Consider the following 14962-nt stretch of genomic DNA (forward strand, 5'->3'; position numbering starts at 1 on the left):
ATACAGGTGCATATACCTTTGTTTTCATTAGTAATAATTTTTATTGAATAAGAAAATAAAAAAACAATTAATACTAGTTTATAGTGAATTGTATTATTTAAAAAAGTTTAAATAATGTTTCTCTCTAATGAGTTCTTTATAAAGAAAAAAGACATGCTAATTATTATGCTAGCTAATCTGTGTTATACTTTTAAGCAGTGTCATTTCGGAAAAGATTTGTTGAGAGGCGTAATTTCCATATGGCTTTGTACAACATAACATAGCATGAGTTAAGATTTGTTCTCAGCGTCTTTGATTGGAAAGATTGAATGAGGAAAATTGAGCAAGAGCAAAAGGGAAAACAGTTTGAAGAAAAAGAATGATCTTTACAGAATGAGTGATTGATGAATCTAGCGATTAAAAACACTAAAAAGTTAAGCAATAAAATGTTGAGAAAGAAATCATTGTTCGGTTTGGCGACGAGCAGAAGGGAAAGGAGCAGTAAATCTAGCTGAGAAAGTGGGAGGCATGTCATCATCTTCACTCTGAGCCCCACTATTGAAGTTCAGAGCATAGCTGTGTTCGTCATACTGAAATCTGTTCTTCTGCTGCTTCTTCCCATACCCGCTTAGCTTTCTAATGAATGTTTTCCACTTGGGACCTGCAATCACTTCTGTAAACTCCTTAATATTCCTCAACTTGCAACTCACCCACGAATCACCCTTTTTATCTTCTTCTTCACGACCTCCTCTGCACCACCCAAAACCCCGAAAACATCCATACTCACATCCACTGGGCTCCTGCTCCTCGTACAAATCTTCCTTCTGTTCCACTGCCTCAACCAATGGCCTCCCCTCCGAACCAGCCATATTTTCAGAGAATGAAGGAGCTGACGGACTTTAATTATGTAGATAGCTTCAACACAGAAATGATGATTATAAAGAATCGGACGAGGTGAAAAGGAGAAAATTGAAGATAGAGTACAGCTGTCTTGAACATCTCCAACTAAAAAATATTAATAAAAAAAGGAAACACAATTGTGTGAACCGGAATCGCCAGGGACGGTTTCAGCCGATGCTTGGCAATTGGCATGTCCGTCACTCAAGACACAATAATAGAATTAAATACTAGAAAAGGAAAAGCAAATGGTATTATAATATATGACTTCAATTTCATGTGCCCCACAACACCACACCTAACGGAAAGGATATAGCCAACCCAACGGTACGCTGTGCCCAGCTGTTGGTGGCTCCCACGTCCATTCATAGAGTAGTGGTAGCAAAGAAATTTAGTTGTCGAGGCATCCACTTCACAAATAGTTGGAGAAAAGAAAAGGTCCTAGGTCAACACATACAATAACACACCACTATTAAGGATCAGTAATCACTTCAAATTCTTCCTTTCTATCAAAATCAAAACAGTAACCGTAACAACATTACTGTTAAGTGCTTTTCTACTCTTTACAATGTCCATCTTTACAACCACTATAATTTTTTTTTTTAAAAAAATATATCAATATCTTTCTTTCTTTTTCTGTTTTAACCAGTACGACCCATGATATTCACTGAGTTTTGGGTGTAATACAAGAATATGTAGCAGTGCTAAAAGGACCGACAACTATTAACCTTACCTTACCGTCTGACAATTGCAAACTGTTTCTATTGTATATATTCAACAAAGGATTGATCCACGGAATCGACGAAAAACACAAATCAGATCCAAAACAGGAATTAAGCACACTGCACTTGTTGGAAATTATTTCTGTGCTTGACTCAGAGATGAGGCGGGTTGCTGCTGTTGATTTTGTCCTTTCGGAGAAATCTTGGTTGCCATGGAACGTAATCCATTGGCAATCTCAGTGAAGGAAGGTCTTTCTGATGGTTCGGATGACCAGCACATCTCCATTAGCAGTCTCCATTCTGGATCGCAAGATTCTGGAACTGGAGGTCTTAAAGTGTTGTTTACTATACCACCTGAATTATGTTTGGAAAACCAAAATCTCAATATAACCAAAATCTAGTGAATAAAAGGCTACGTATGGATTCAACATTTGGACTAAACTACCTATAATGGCCCCATAGTGCAAATCAGCATACGGCTCTTCTCCCGTGAGCAGTTCCCACATAACAATACCAAACGAAAACACATCAACCTAGAACGATAAATATGAGAAGCAAAACTGTTTATAGCATATGATAAAATAAGAAGGAAGCATAAAAATAAACCAATGTTTCTAACAAGTTAAAGCACAAAATAAACCTTCTCTGATACAAGACTACTGCTCCCATTCAGCAGTTCTGGGGCCATCCAAGGTAGAGTTCCTCTAACTCCGCCGGATATTAAAGTCTGGCATTTCACTTTGGACAGACCCAAATCACCAACCTAAAATAAAAGTCAGAAGGGTCGATAACTGGGATACAAAATGTATGAGCCTATTTGCATCGACATTTTTAAGAGGGAATCACCTTTACTTCTAAACAATCACTTCAATAATTTTTGTGGGTTTGTTTAAGCTTTCGAAGAAGAAAAAATAATCTATAGGAAACAAATTTGTGTTTATTTTGAGTAGTTAATTTGAATAGATTTGAAAAACAATGTTCAAATTATAACCACCTTTTAAAATAAAGTGTCTTCTATAAGAGAAAAAAAAAATACACTAATAATGTAAAATATACTTACACCCTCATTGCATACCATTAAACTCTTCGTAAAAAAAAAAACACTATTTTTCCCTCATATAAATCTCTAAAAAATAAATCACTATTTTATGCAATCTTAACAAACAGGGCCATGTATTAGAGTGCTCTATGCTGAGTAGTGCCGCGTGCACCAAGAAAGCACACAACATTACTCCGTTAAGAAAAATTCTGATAGAAAAAAACGTTGCAGTTGTGAAGCTAATTATAAATCATTAAAAAACCTGAATCCAAGGAAATTGGTCCTCAAATTATTCACTTCCTTATTTACAATATATTGTAATGCATCTCTAGTTTGAATAAATACAGAACAAGATTTCAAATATGACCACATAAGAATAAAATGTTTCAACCTTGCATATCGGACGATGTGGATCTCGGAGATTCACGAGCAAGTTGTCACTTTTCAAGTCAAAGTGTACTATATTTTTTCCATGCAAGTACTCCATGCCAAAGGCCACATCCATCGCAATCAACAGCCGCTTGCGCTTGTCAAGATTCCTGATATTATCACATAAATCAAACAATTAATTATTATAGCAACCAGAGGGACAAAGTAGAAAAGAAACTGAACGTTGTTTTAAGATAGCTCACTACAACCTCACAGAACACCGATCACTAATGAAACAGTAAGAAATACTGAAAAATAAAGACGAACAGGAGCAGAGTGCTCCATACAAGATGGATACGTAAGTAAAGGAAAAAACATTGACACTCCAACTGAGTACGTCCTCTGCTCAAAACCAAACCTCCCAATACCAAGACACAAACCCCCAACCCCCAACCCCCAACCCCGTACCCCTAAACCCGGAACCCCGAACCCGAAACCCCAACCCCCAACCCCCACCCCCTTTCATTTGGTTAACCTTCTCCAAATACTCATGATTCCCAGACTTCAATCCATCACACTCTCTCCTTGTCACGAAAAACCTGGCAGTTCTGTTACTAAACACCCTTAACCTGATTTGGGCCTGTCTCCGTGGCCCATTCCCAAGTCCATCTTTTTACCTCTCCTTCAATAAACATTTACTATGGCCTATCAATTTACTGTTAAGAACACAGTTATGCATTAAATCAGACTAATGCAAATCAATCAACAGATGGTTTTGTGAGCATGCACCTTGGGACATGCACATATACAAAGACATTACAAGTACCTCCCATTCTTCTGCAACGCATTTCTTAGAGAACCATTTACCATATACTCCGTCACTGTTGCCACAGAACCTCCGGGGCCATCAAGCACAACACCATAGAATGCTACCACATTTGGATGATGCAAGTCAGCAAGCTTGATTGCCTCATTCCAAAAGTCTGCTCTCTGTAGATGTATAAATCATGAACAATGTCAGTCAGTTCGTTGGATGGCAAAACCGAGGTGGGAAATAGAAATCAGAACAACTAATGGTGAGAAACAGACCAGGCGCTCTTGCTCCGAATGCTTTCCTGCAAAACACCTATCATTAATCCGCTTTATTGCCACATCACTGCCCCTCCATTTTCCATGATATACAGTCCCAAAGGTCCCAGAACCCAACTCTATCAGCTCTTCAAGGTCACAATTTTTTATAATCTAGTCAAATCGCAAGTTAAGGTTTTAGCTCTGCTTAGTTGGCTAAATGAAATCATAGAATAGAGAACACATGCAAAAGAAAACATTCAACCTGCAAAGCTCCAACATCTGATGCTGGAAAGCCAAAATTTAATTTCTCTGGGAGCTTGTTTTTGAGATCCTGAGAGCAAAATAAATGTGTATTTATTATTATTATTATCATTATTATAATGATGATGCTAATGATAAAAAAAAACTATCAATACCAATAATAATAAAAGTGAGAAAAAGCACATCCAAATAAGGGCAGCAATGGAACAGGGTGGATTTTTCCCTCCTCACCGATCCACCTCCCCAAACCCACCTATGAATCCACATCCTTCCCTGACAGTCAGACAGAAAACATTGATACCCAATCTTGTCGCGTTTTGTGTCATCATAAAAACTAAAGTCAAAAACTTAACAAGAAAATAAGAAATTTAAGAACATATTGTTACTATTAAAGAAAGATGTAAGCTTAACTTTACAATTTAACTAATACTATTGTTTTATTATCAAAGTGGAAATGGGTCCATGGCAGGCATCAGATCACAATCAATATCATGATGGGACATGTACAGGCAGTACACTTTTTTTGCCTTGTCTGCACCCATTGGAAAGTAGGATGGAGGGGGTAAACAAATATATTATCATAGAAACTATTCCTACAATACCAAGGAGTGTGCAAGCAATGTCACCTGAATTTTATCTTTATGCTGTATATCTATTAGATTATTTTGAACATCTCCATCGCCAATGTCCTCGTGATGGGACACATCTTTGACATTCAAATCAAGATTTGAAGAAGTGCTTGAGTGCAGAACGGAAGCAGCTAAACCTTCAGCAACGGCTTGAAGTTGTCGGTCTTCTGATGAGACTTCAATGAAGAAACCAAAACAAAATGACTATGTGTCAAAAGCTTAAAATTAGATATGATAAATATATAACTCATTTAAGGTGTGAACAAGTTTACATACCCTTGGCGACAGATCGAGCTTCTTCGAAAGTTAAATTCTGTTGGAGTGTTTGATAGAGGCCATTCTCTATTTGAGCTTCCAGATTTTGTTCCCCATTGATGCCAAGATTCTCACCAACTTGATCCTTATTTGAATAGGTTTCTTTCTTCAATGTAACTTTGTTAGGTCTCGGAGGTGGAAAGTATGAACTGTGTATATTCCATAGATCTTGATTGCTAAAAAGTGAGTTTGAAGAATCCTTCACCTCTCCAAATCTAGCAGATGGAGGAACTGAAGATAAAACTGCATCCTCCCCGTGATGGTTTCCACTCTTTGGCTGAGGATTTGATCCAGGTATGCCCCAAACAGGGGTTTGTATAACCTCATTATATTCCACTGGCCTGGAATTATTCCCATATGAAATTTCCACAGTAGAACTAGGAAGCAAATCTACCATATTAATTTGATCAGCATCAGTGATCAACTTTGACTTCCCAATATTGTTATCTAGAGGGACCCCTTTCTTCTCTGCAACATGTTGAGTGCTGTAATCAAATTTATCATTATTTAGAAAATTTTCAGGATTACCTATTTTCAGGTTGTCTATTCTTCCATCAATAGGTTTGAGAAGATCTTGTGCTATCCAATTCTCCATGGCATCTGCTTTTGAAGTAGTGCTACAAAGTTCATTTGTATATTCTGTTGGACACTCTTGAACCATACAGTCAGAATTTTCAACAGATGTGCCACCAACTAAAGGTATATCATTAGTAACAGGTTTATTCACAAGAGCATCCTCTTTAGACCTGCTATCAAGTGGCACCATATGCTGGCGGGTGATATCATCACGATAAGAATGCGGTGCTACCAGCCCATCACTTGGCAACTGTTTTTCTCCTGTTCTTACAACAGCTTCCTGGATAACTGCATTCCTGGGATGATCAGACCTGTCCAGCTTTTGTATAAAAGCCGTCTCACTTTCAAGCTCCAGAGAAAGACCAGCTGTGTCTGTACAAGCTGCTCCAGCTGGAGTATCCAATTTGCTAAAGACCTTGGGTCTTGTCACAACTACTTGTTCAACATTGTCATCCTTCATTGGTGCAGACACCAAAACCATATTTGTTGCTTGAGCCCTAGAATTGTCCTCCGTAGGGAGACTATAGAAACTTTGGATTGAATCAGAAATTGGACCAGCACAGCTATTTCGCTGATCCTGAACCACAGGATCTGAATGTGCATGAGGCAGCTTTTTCTGACACATATAACAGTCCTCCACTCGTTGGAGTTTCTCAGGGATCATCATTGGTTGTTGAGGTACAAATGCATCAGAAAAGATCACATGGTCTGCAGAAGGAACCTGGACCCAGCCATAATTACCTCCAAAAGGGACTTGAACCTGAAATGTGTTGTAACTTTGTTCAGCAGGAACCTGGTGAATCCTTAGCCCTGAAGCATTTTCATCATTATATTGGTCCAAACGGTTTTGCTGAGGTTGCATGAATGCTTGTGGTTGAATAACACTGGGTCTTAAAGCAGCATGAGAAAATGGCTGAGTCATGGTCATTTGCACTGCAGGGATTACCTGATGGGACCCAAAACGAGAAGTATTATCATGAAATTGATGTTGGGAGTAGATGGATCCAGGCTTACCTAGAAATTGAGGATTCAGGAATCCCATATGGGGAGGAAGCTGGACATAATCAACATGGTTCATAACCTCCTGGCGATGATCAAAAGAAGTTTGCAAAGGTGTAGAAGGTGGAATTTCCAAACCAGATTGTTGTAACCCAAATTGAGTCTGAGAAAAAGTAACAGGTACAGACTTTTCTAACTCAACCTCATTCTGGAGAGGTGGAATGTGAGTTGGACCATAATTTGTTACAGGAATGCCCGGTGGAACCGCAGAGGCCTCTGTGTAAGATGTACCAGGCTCAGGAACCACAGAATTTAAGGTACCATCATGAGAAGCAGCCACGTTCCCCTCAGGTGATAAAGAACTGGGCATAGGTACAGGTACCCCACTGACATCCCCTCTGACATCCCCTTGAGCAGCATTCAAGCTATCAAGAGCATCTATCCCGCTAAAATCAGAATTCTGAGTAGATACTGCGCTTGTATAGCTCGCTTTCCTTGTTAGTTTGCCACCAATCCCATCAGCAATTCCATTCACAGCTTCAACATATTTCAGTCCACCATCATGCAAATTTACAAACTGTGCTACACCAGAAGGATCGAGTTCTGAAGAAGAAAGAAGAAAGACCCTTAACTTGGGAGAACCGTCAGGAGACCTCTCAATCAACCTCTCATACTCCTCCATCATATTCTCCAGATCATCAGGGCAGGAAACCGAAACCAATGCATCCAGATCCTCATCAGGGAGCTGATATTTGATAACCACATGCTGCCCAAATGTACTAACCATCTTCTGCACCAAATCATTAAAACTCACATCTCTCTTAACACTTATGATCCTTGTCTGCCCTCCAACATATCTCAACATCCCATCACTAGGCCTAGGCAAAATCTTCCCACCATAACTGCACATCAACTTCATTTTCCGCCCTGAAATTGAATCATCCCCACCCTCCTCAATCGCCTGATCTGTCCGCTGGCTTGAAGGTGTATTGGAAATGGACCCAACCCCAATACTACACACATGATCACCAGAATTGCTAATGACTCTGCTGTTCCCCGGAACAGCATTGTTGTTGTAATTATTATTATTATTATTATTATTATTATTATTATTATTATTAACATCACTACTATTAATACTATCTAGGCCATTACCCGATGCAACCCAGTTACCCCCCAAATTCATAGGAAACCCATGAGTAGCAGCCACAAAACTACTTGAAACATCAACAGCATTGCCACCTACAGCACCAACTCTATTGGGAAAACTAGGAGCATGAACAAATCCAACAGCAGGATTCACAGAGGGATTGTGATTATGAACTGGCACAGCGGGGCGCACACACCACGTGGCAGCACCACCGCCACCTCCCGAAGTCACATTCCCATACCCCATTCCAACCAAGCCAGCATCAGAGACAGACGCAGGATAGAAAATCGGCAGCGCGCCAGGAACCGCCGTAGATACCGGCAAAACGAGAGACTCTTCCGCCACACTCCGAGCTACTGAATTCAGTGGCCGCACAACATCGCCGCCAGGAACAGAGGTTTGCTCAAACGCCATAACTACCGAAAACTCGAAATCACAAAGAAAACCGCCAATCAATAAAACACGCAAATCGAAGACAAAACCTGTGAATTAGAGAGGCAATGAATTCGCGCTTAGAGCTGGATGTGAAATCCTGAAAGCAAAAAGAAGCAGTTTAAAACCCTAGTCAAATAGACACACGAAAACATTAAACTGAGAAAAAGAGAGAATACCAAATTTTAAGCGGTGCAGTCTAAGAGTAAGAAGAGAAAATAAAAGAGATAAAGAAAAAGAACGCGGAAGTCGGTGTAGTTTCGAATTTGCAAGAGGACAAAAGAAATCGCGTCTTACCGAACAAATTGAGGGGTTTTGGAGGACTTTTCACTGTAATCGTAGTCTTAACTCTATTACTCCGTGTTGCTTTTTTTGTTATTATTTAAATGAGAAGACAAAAAGCATTCGGTTAGAAACTAACAAGCAGAGTGTGCGGTGGCATGCAGAAGGTGTGCAGTTAGATTTTTGCCGGGAAAGTGGGAAACGGCGGTGGAGAAGAGAAGCAAAGAAGGAAAGAAGAATGGAGACAGAGAGAGAGAGAGAGTGGGGGCACGTGGAGTGGACCGCTTCATGCAGAGTCTAATGAATTTGGGGAGAAGAAAATGATTTATGGTGACATGTTTGCATCTACCCAAGAGTCTTGATGGGGCCTCGTGTCTCTCCCCCACCAAATCTCACCATACCAACTATTCTCTCTATTTTTTTATTATTTTTTTTCATTTCATTTCTTTCTGTTAACTCTTTTTTAGCTAAAGCATTTTTAGTTCTCTTGTTTTTCTTTTTAGTATTTCATCATTAATTTTATATTAAATATCTAATAAATTATACAATATTATTTACTTACATTTTTTTATATTACATTATATGTTTTTCATTATTATATAATAACATGTATTAACAAAAAATATTTAATTCTGAAAAAGAAAACAGTTAGGCACTTAAGATAAAAATAAACTATGCATTAAAAACGGTAAACTATTTAAGTCAAATATTGATATATATATTTATGACAATCATAATGATAAAAGATTTCTATTTAAGAAAATAAAATCTTCACAATTAAAAAATTATTAATTCAGCATATAGAAATACAGTGATGACTCATTAATTCACCAAAAATATTCACTATGTTAATGAGTGGCCAGCTAATATATATATATATATATATATATATATATATATATATATATATATATATAATATGTTTCTCATAAAATAATTTATATTTATATATTAAATTATTTTATTAGAACTTAATTACAAATATTAATTATAAATATGATAGACTTCTCACAATTCAACCAAAGTTGGCGAGTTTAGTAGGTGAGTTTAGTAAGTTATTAAATAGATTAACCGATCATATATTAGTCTGAATAGTGAATCACTAGCTTGATCAATAAGTATAGAGTCTAACTAATCATGCATCAGTTCGGATAAGTCAATATTAACTCAGATATCAAGTTATTGAATTGTAGTTTTTCATAATTGCACTGTAATTAAACCAACCTTAATGAAAAATTGACCACCAAAACCTATAAATAAAAAATTTGAAGTAAAAAGACAGGTATGTACATTAACTATTACATTAATTGTTATATGTCAAATGTTGAACTATGGAAGTACTTTTTACAAATAACATTCAACTAGTTTGGATGTACGAGAAAATGGTTATTAGACAACATTGAACTTTAGACAATATAACACAACATGAATAGTTGACATTGACCCTACATCCGAAATCATTATTATTTAAAATATAACATTAATTGTATATTTATATATCAAAACAATAAAATATAAAAAAATTAATCTCTTTACAATATTTTATCTAAATTTTTAATTTAGGAAAAATGGATTTATTGGTTAGTTCGTTCTTATCTCTGGTAGGTTGACAGCTTAAATTTTTCAATCCATTCCACTAAATTTTGGTAGGTTAGCAGAACTACAAATTACGACCCATTTTTCTACTTTTACGTGGAAATATTTGTAAAAATTAATATCGTTTTAAGTTGAAGTTGTTTTTAAATATATATTAAATAAACATAAAAAATAAATCATTAATAATTAACAATTAAAAAATTAAGAATCCATATTTAAAAATAAAATTTCATTAATTTGACCCACAGATCTAAATTATCAGATTGAATGTGCCAAAAACTTAATTAAAAGTAAATTTAAATTAAATCATATTAATATTAACGTAATTTTTTCTATTGATTAAAAAATTATCGTATTTTAAAATATTTTAGCGTGTATGAATGAAAAATTAATTTAGACAATTGTTATTTTCTAGTGTAACAGAAACATACATGATGAACTTTCGGTGGGATAATGTTAGAAAGCTGAAAAGAAAAATACTACACGAGACAATACATGTAACCTTAAATGTTAAACTTAATACCACTCTAGGTCCCAATTAACAATACATGTAATTTATTAGGCTTAATACTATTGTTGGTTCTAATTTTTCTTAGTTTCATTTGAAATGGTTCTCACTTTTTTAAAATGTTCAATGTAGTCCTAAACATCATAATTTATGTTCAATTTAATTCTTTTGATTAACAATGTTTAAATCATTAACGGCTAAATGTCCAACTAAGCAATCAATAACACATCATCCTTGACACGTCATCATCATCTCCTACCTACAAAAACCCTAACCACCACCTAATCCTAATCGTCGTTGCCACGCTCACGGCCAGCCACTATCTTCGCACCTTTATCATCAGACATTTCAAAACCCTAACCAGATGGTCGTGTCGTTGTTCCAAACGCTCCACCATAAGCATCACGAAACCGAATCGTGAAGTTCTCGTGTCTTTAAGCAACGTCGTGAAGCTTCTTCATTCTCCATTAACCTGAAACATAGAAAATCAAAACCCATAGAACCAAAAATCTCCTTCAAACTAGAAGCACAATTCGTGCCGCAACGATGAAGAGCCACCAACATCATTACCAACCTCTCGCGAGCAAAACCTAAATCGCAGAAACGCAAAGTTAAATCACACAATCATCTTCAATTGTCACAACAACGCCTCTCTACAAGCTTCTCCACCGTGCCTTCTTCATTCCCCTGCAAGAGAAAAACCAAGAAGCAAACCAACTATCACAAAGTTCACCATATTCGTCGTGAAGGAGAAACCCTATTTTCGTGTGACGACACTAGTGCAAGTTTTTGCCCAATATGCAGATGCAAATTTGAAACCCTAATTTTTGGGTGAAGAAAGGGTTGCCACATGTCAAGCCCTTATTGGCGCGACCATCCTTAGTCAACTCTGCTCCTAGCCACATTAGTCAATAACTGCCATGTAATTCACTAATGGGTGATGTGTCGTTAACAATTTAAATTTCCTTAGCCAAAAGGACTAAATTGAACATAAATTACAATGTTTAGGATTATATTGAACATTTAAGAAAAAATGAGGACCCTTTCGAACAAAAATTAGGGCCAACGGTGGTATTAAGCCTTATTCTTTTTCTTATAAATTAAGGTATTAAATTATTTGTTCACAAGTAGCGATGACAAAAAAATTAGCGGACACAGATATCCGCAGCAAAAATCTACGACGAGTAGTTACTATTCGCGGATATTTACTAACGGATAACGGGTATTTTAATATCCACTTTTAAACGAATCGAGTACGAGTAATATACTATTCGACCCGCGAGTACCCGTTATCCGCAAAAAATAAAAAAAATTAATTTATATATATTTTTAATTAAATTTAATTAAAAAACATTAAATTATATTTTATTAGGTTAAATTTAATTAAAATTAAATTTTAATGTATATTTAATTTAATTTATATTAAATTATATATATTTTTTGTAATTTTATTTAAATTCTATTTTAAAAATGTGTAAAATATTTTTTTTTTTATTTTTTGCGAGTATTCACGGATACCCATAGGTTTTAAATATCTACGGATATTTTTTAAACGGATATCCACGCATGTAACAAATCAGGTAACGGGTGTAATTTTATCCCACATGGACATCCAAAATTTAATTAAATAATCGGTAAAATTTAAATTTCTAATCTATTATAAAAAAAACAAAGAATAACACATGAATATATAATTATTTATTAATATAAACATATATGTATGTGTTCACTTCAATAAAATAATATTAGTATTATATTCATAACAGTAAAATAAATTATTTTTATAATTTTGTTGTAAGTAATTTTTATTTATTTTTATTAGAAATAATTATTTTAGTTTAAGAAATAGTTCAATGTATAAAAGATTAAATAAAAAAAAAATTGGAAAAAATAATAAAATTGATAATGTAATTATTTTAATTTTGAAAAAAATATTATTGAAAGCGTAAAATAGAAAAGAAAATGTATAAAAAGGGAAAAAAATCTTTATATAATGGTATAAATGTAAATATTTTATCTATGTCTATATTAATACTAATTTTTATTATCAACGTCGTTATAATTATTGTTCTTTTATCTTTCTAATTTATTCTTTCTAACATTATTTATTTATAATTATTGTTCTTTTATGGCTCATTAAAATATTACTTTTATTTTGTATGATCTTTGTATAATATGTTATTATAATACTTTATCAACTACTTTTACTGTATTTAATATAATTGTAACATAATTTTGTAGTTATGGTTTGTAAATTTCAATCAAAATTTGAAAACTTATATAATACAAAAAGTATAATAAGAAATAATTTATTAATTTATGAGAAAATATTTCATTAAAAGAAATATAATAGTTTGACTAGCATACTAGGCAATTGAAATGTGTTTATATGTTTTTAATTTTGCAAAAAAAAAAAACTTATATTAAACAATTTATATTTTGGCATGTGATCGATAGTCATTCGAGATTTTTTTTAATCATTATTATTTCATGTTAAAATGTTTTCATAATATTATAATAATTTAGGGAAAACAAGTCTTTCATATTAAGGTTTGTCTTAAATAATTAAAATCAGAAACACCGATTTCTTATCAATTTCAACATCTTTTTTATCAAAACATAACAAGTATAATTAACATTTGAGACCTATTGAATATTAATATATTGTAAAAATATGTTAAATAAATTTGAAATGCTAGTGACATGAAATTTTTTAAACAATAATAAATACTAATAATTACCGATTGAAAAATAGAAATATGAAAAGAAAGTTAATAATTAACCTCCATGTCATAATAAAAATATAAAAATCATTATTAAATAATTTAATAGAGGTTTTATTTGATTTTGATTTTATATTTTAAAGAATAAATTGTAAAACATAATTTTTATAAACATTAAATTTTGTCATATGCCACTATTATAGTCTAATAGATACAATTAGATTAGTTGAACATATGTAAACGTTTTGCTAATGTTTTCCATTTACAAATTTTTGTTTGAACAAACGTAAATAGTTATACTTCGTCTAATAAGTTTTTGTTTGAATAGAAAATAAGTATATTTTGTTTGACAAGTTATAAGTTTTCAGCATTAATAATACACAAAAGTGTTTTAATCAAAATTGATGGGATTCAAAGAATACTTGTACGTAGTCTTGTTTGGTTACTTGTGCTTATCCTTAACTAAAAGTTAGAGCCGACAAAATGGGTCACAATTCACGAGTCAATCCGGCCCACCACGGGTTTGAGTCAGGTTGAGTTTGAAAAAATTGAATTTTTTTATACGGGTCAGATTTTAACCCGACTCATTTAAATCCGACTCATGCGGGTTGAACCAGTGGTGAGCCGGGTTGGTCCGCCAACCCACCTACCTAATTTTATTTTTTGAATTTATTATTTTATTTATGAAACTTATGGCATATAAGAAACTTATTTGTATATTTTTTGTGTTTGTTTTTGGATGACATTTGGATTATATTGTACTTTTTATTATTATTTTGAATTGTCTTCAGTTTAACATCATTTTTTGGGAGTGAAATTTTTTAAATTTGAATATAGAAAGTTTGTAATTTTTTTATTTAAAAAAAATTATAATTAAATGGGCTAGTATGCCAACCCGTTTATCCACACCAACCCGTGGTGGGTCGAGCCGGGTTCAGATTTTCCTGGCTCGCTGATAAATGAATCGGATTGGGTTGGCTCACGGGTGTTGCTCCCTACACCTCCCAAAGTGGGACCTGTACCTCTCCACTATTTTAATTTATTTCAAAAATATTCTACACCTCTTCATATATTTCTTTTATTCCAAAAATACCCTACACCTCCCTATTATCCTTAACAATCTTTCTCTTTCTCCTCTACATTAATGGAGCATTTACATGGCTCATTAATGGAGCATTTACATGACTCAAATTTGAACTTGTAATATATTTTCTTAAATAAATTTGATTCAATCTTATTTTTACTGTTGAATATATTTTTTTCTTTTCAAATTACTTAATAAATGGTAAAATTTTGTTCTAAATTTCTAGAAAAATGTTTATATATATATGTGTGTTTTTTTACATATAATATATATAATTTTTAACATTATATTATGTTTTAACTCACCGACATGTTTGACTCAAATAACATG

General features: G+C 34.1%; 2 protein-coding genes across 9 annotated transcripts; both read right to left on the reverse strand.

Moving 5' to 3' along the window:
- Positions 1-264: 264 nt before the first annotated feature.
- Positions 265-1747, reverse strand: LOC106760094. Of its 3 annotated transcripts, XM_022780492.1 has the most exons (3): positions 1610-1743; positions 1175-1317; positions 265-894 (listed from the first exon to the last, which is right to left on the reverse strand). In XM_022780492.1, exon 3 carries the CDS (start codon positions 846-848, stop codon positions 441-443), a length of 408 nt encoding a protein of 135 aa, XP_022636213.1. In that variant the 5' UTR covers positions 849-894; positions 1175-1317; positions 1610-1743; the 3' UTR covers positions 265-440. The 3 variants fall into 3 exon arrangements, with proteins under 3 accessions (XP_022636213.1, XP_022636214.1, XP_014499011.1); XM_022780493.1 differs by lacking the exon at positions 1175-1317 and having other exon boundaries at positions 1615-1747; XM_014643525.2 differs by lacking the exon at positions 1175-1317.
- On the reverse strand, positions 1349-9121 carry LOC106762073. Of its 6 annotated transcripts, none has more exons than XM_022780490.1 (11): positions 8737-9113; positions 5244-8539; positions 4965-5143; positions 4494-4611; positions 4340-4408; positions 4096-4121; positions 3833-3996; positions 3029-3176; positions 2239-2361; positions 2044-2131; positions 1349-1952 (listed from the first exon to the last, which is right to left on the reverse strand). In XM_022780490.1, exons 2-11 carry the CDS (start codon positions 8419-8421, stop codon positions 1735-1737), a joined length of 4311 nt encoding a protein of 1436 aa, XP_022636211.1. In that variant the 5' UTR covers positions 8422-8539; positions 8737-9113; the 3' UTR covers positions 1349-1734. The 6 variants fall into 6 exon arrangements, with proteins under 6 accessions (XP_022636211.1, XP_022636209.1, XP_022636208.1 ...); XM_022780488.1 differs by having other exon boundaries at positions 4096-4223; positions 8861-9112; XM_022780487.1 differs by having other exon boundaries at positions 4096-4223; positions 8737-9112.
- Between the last annotated feature and the right edge of the window lie 5841 nt (positions 9122-14962).

Source organism: Vigna radiata, chromosome 5 (assembly GCF_000741045.1).
Source record: "Vigna radiata var. radiata cultivar VC1973A chromosome 5, Vradiata_ver6, whole genome shotgun sequence".
NCBI classification, from domain to species: domain Eukaryota; kingdom Viridiplantae; phylum Streptophyta; class Magnoliopsida; order Fabales; family Fabaceae; genus Vigna; species Vigna radiata.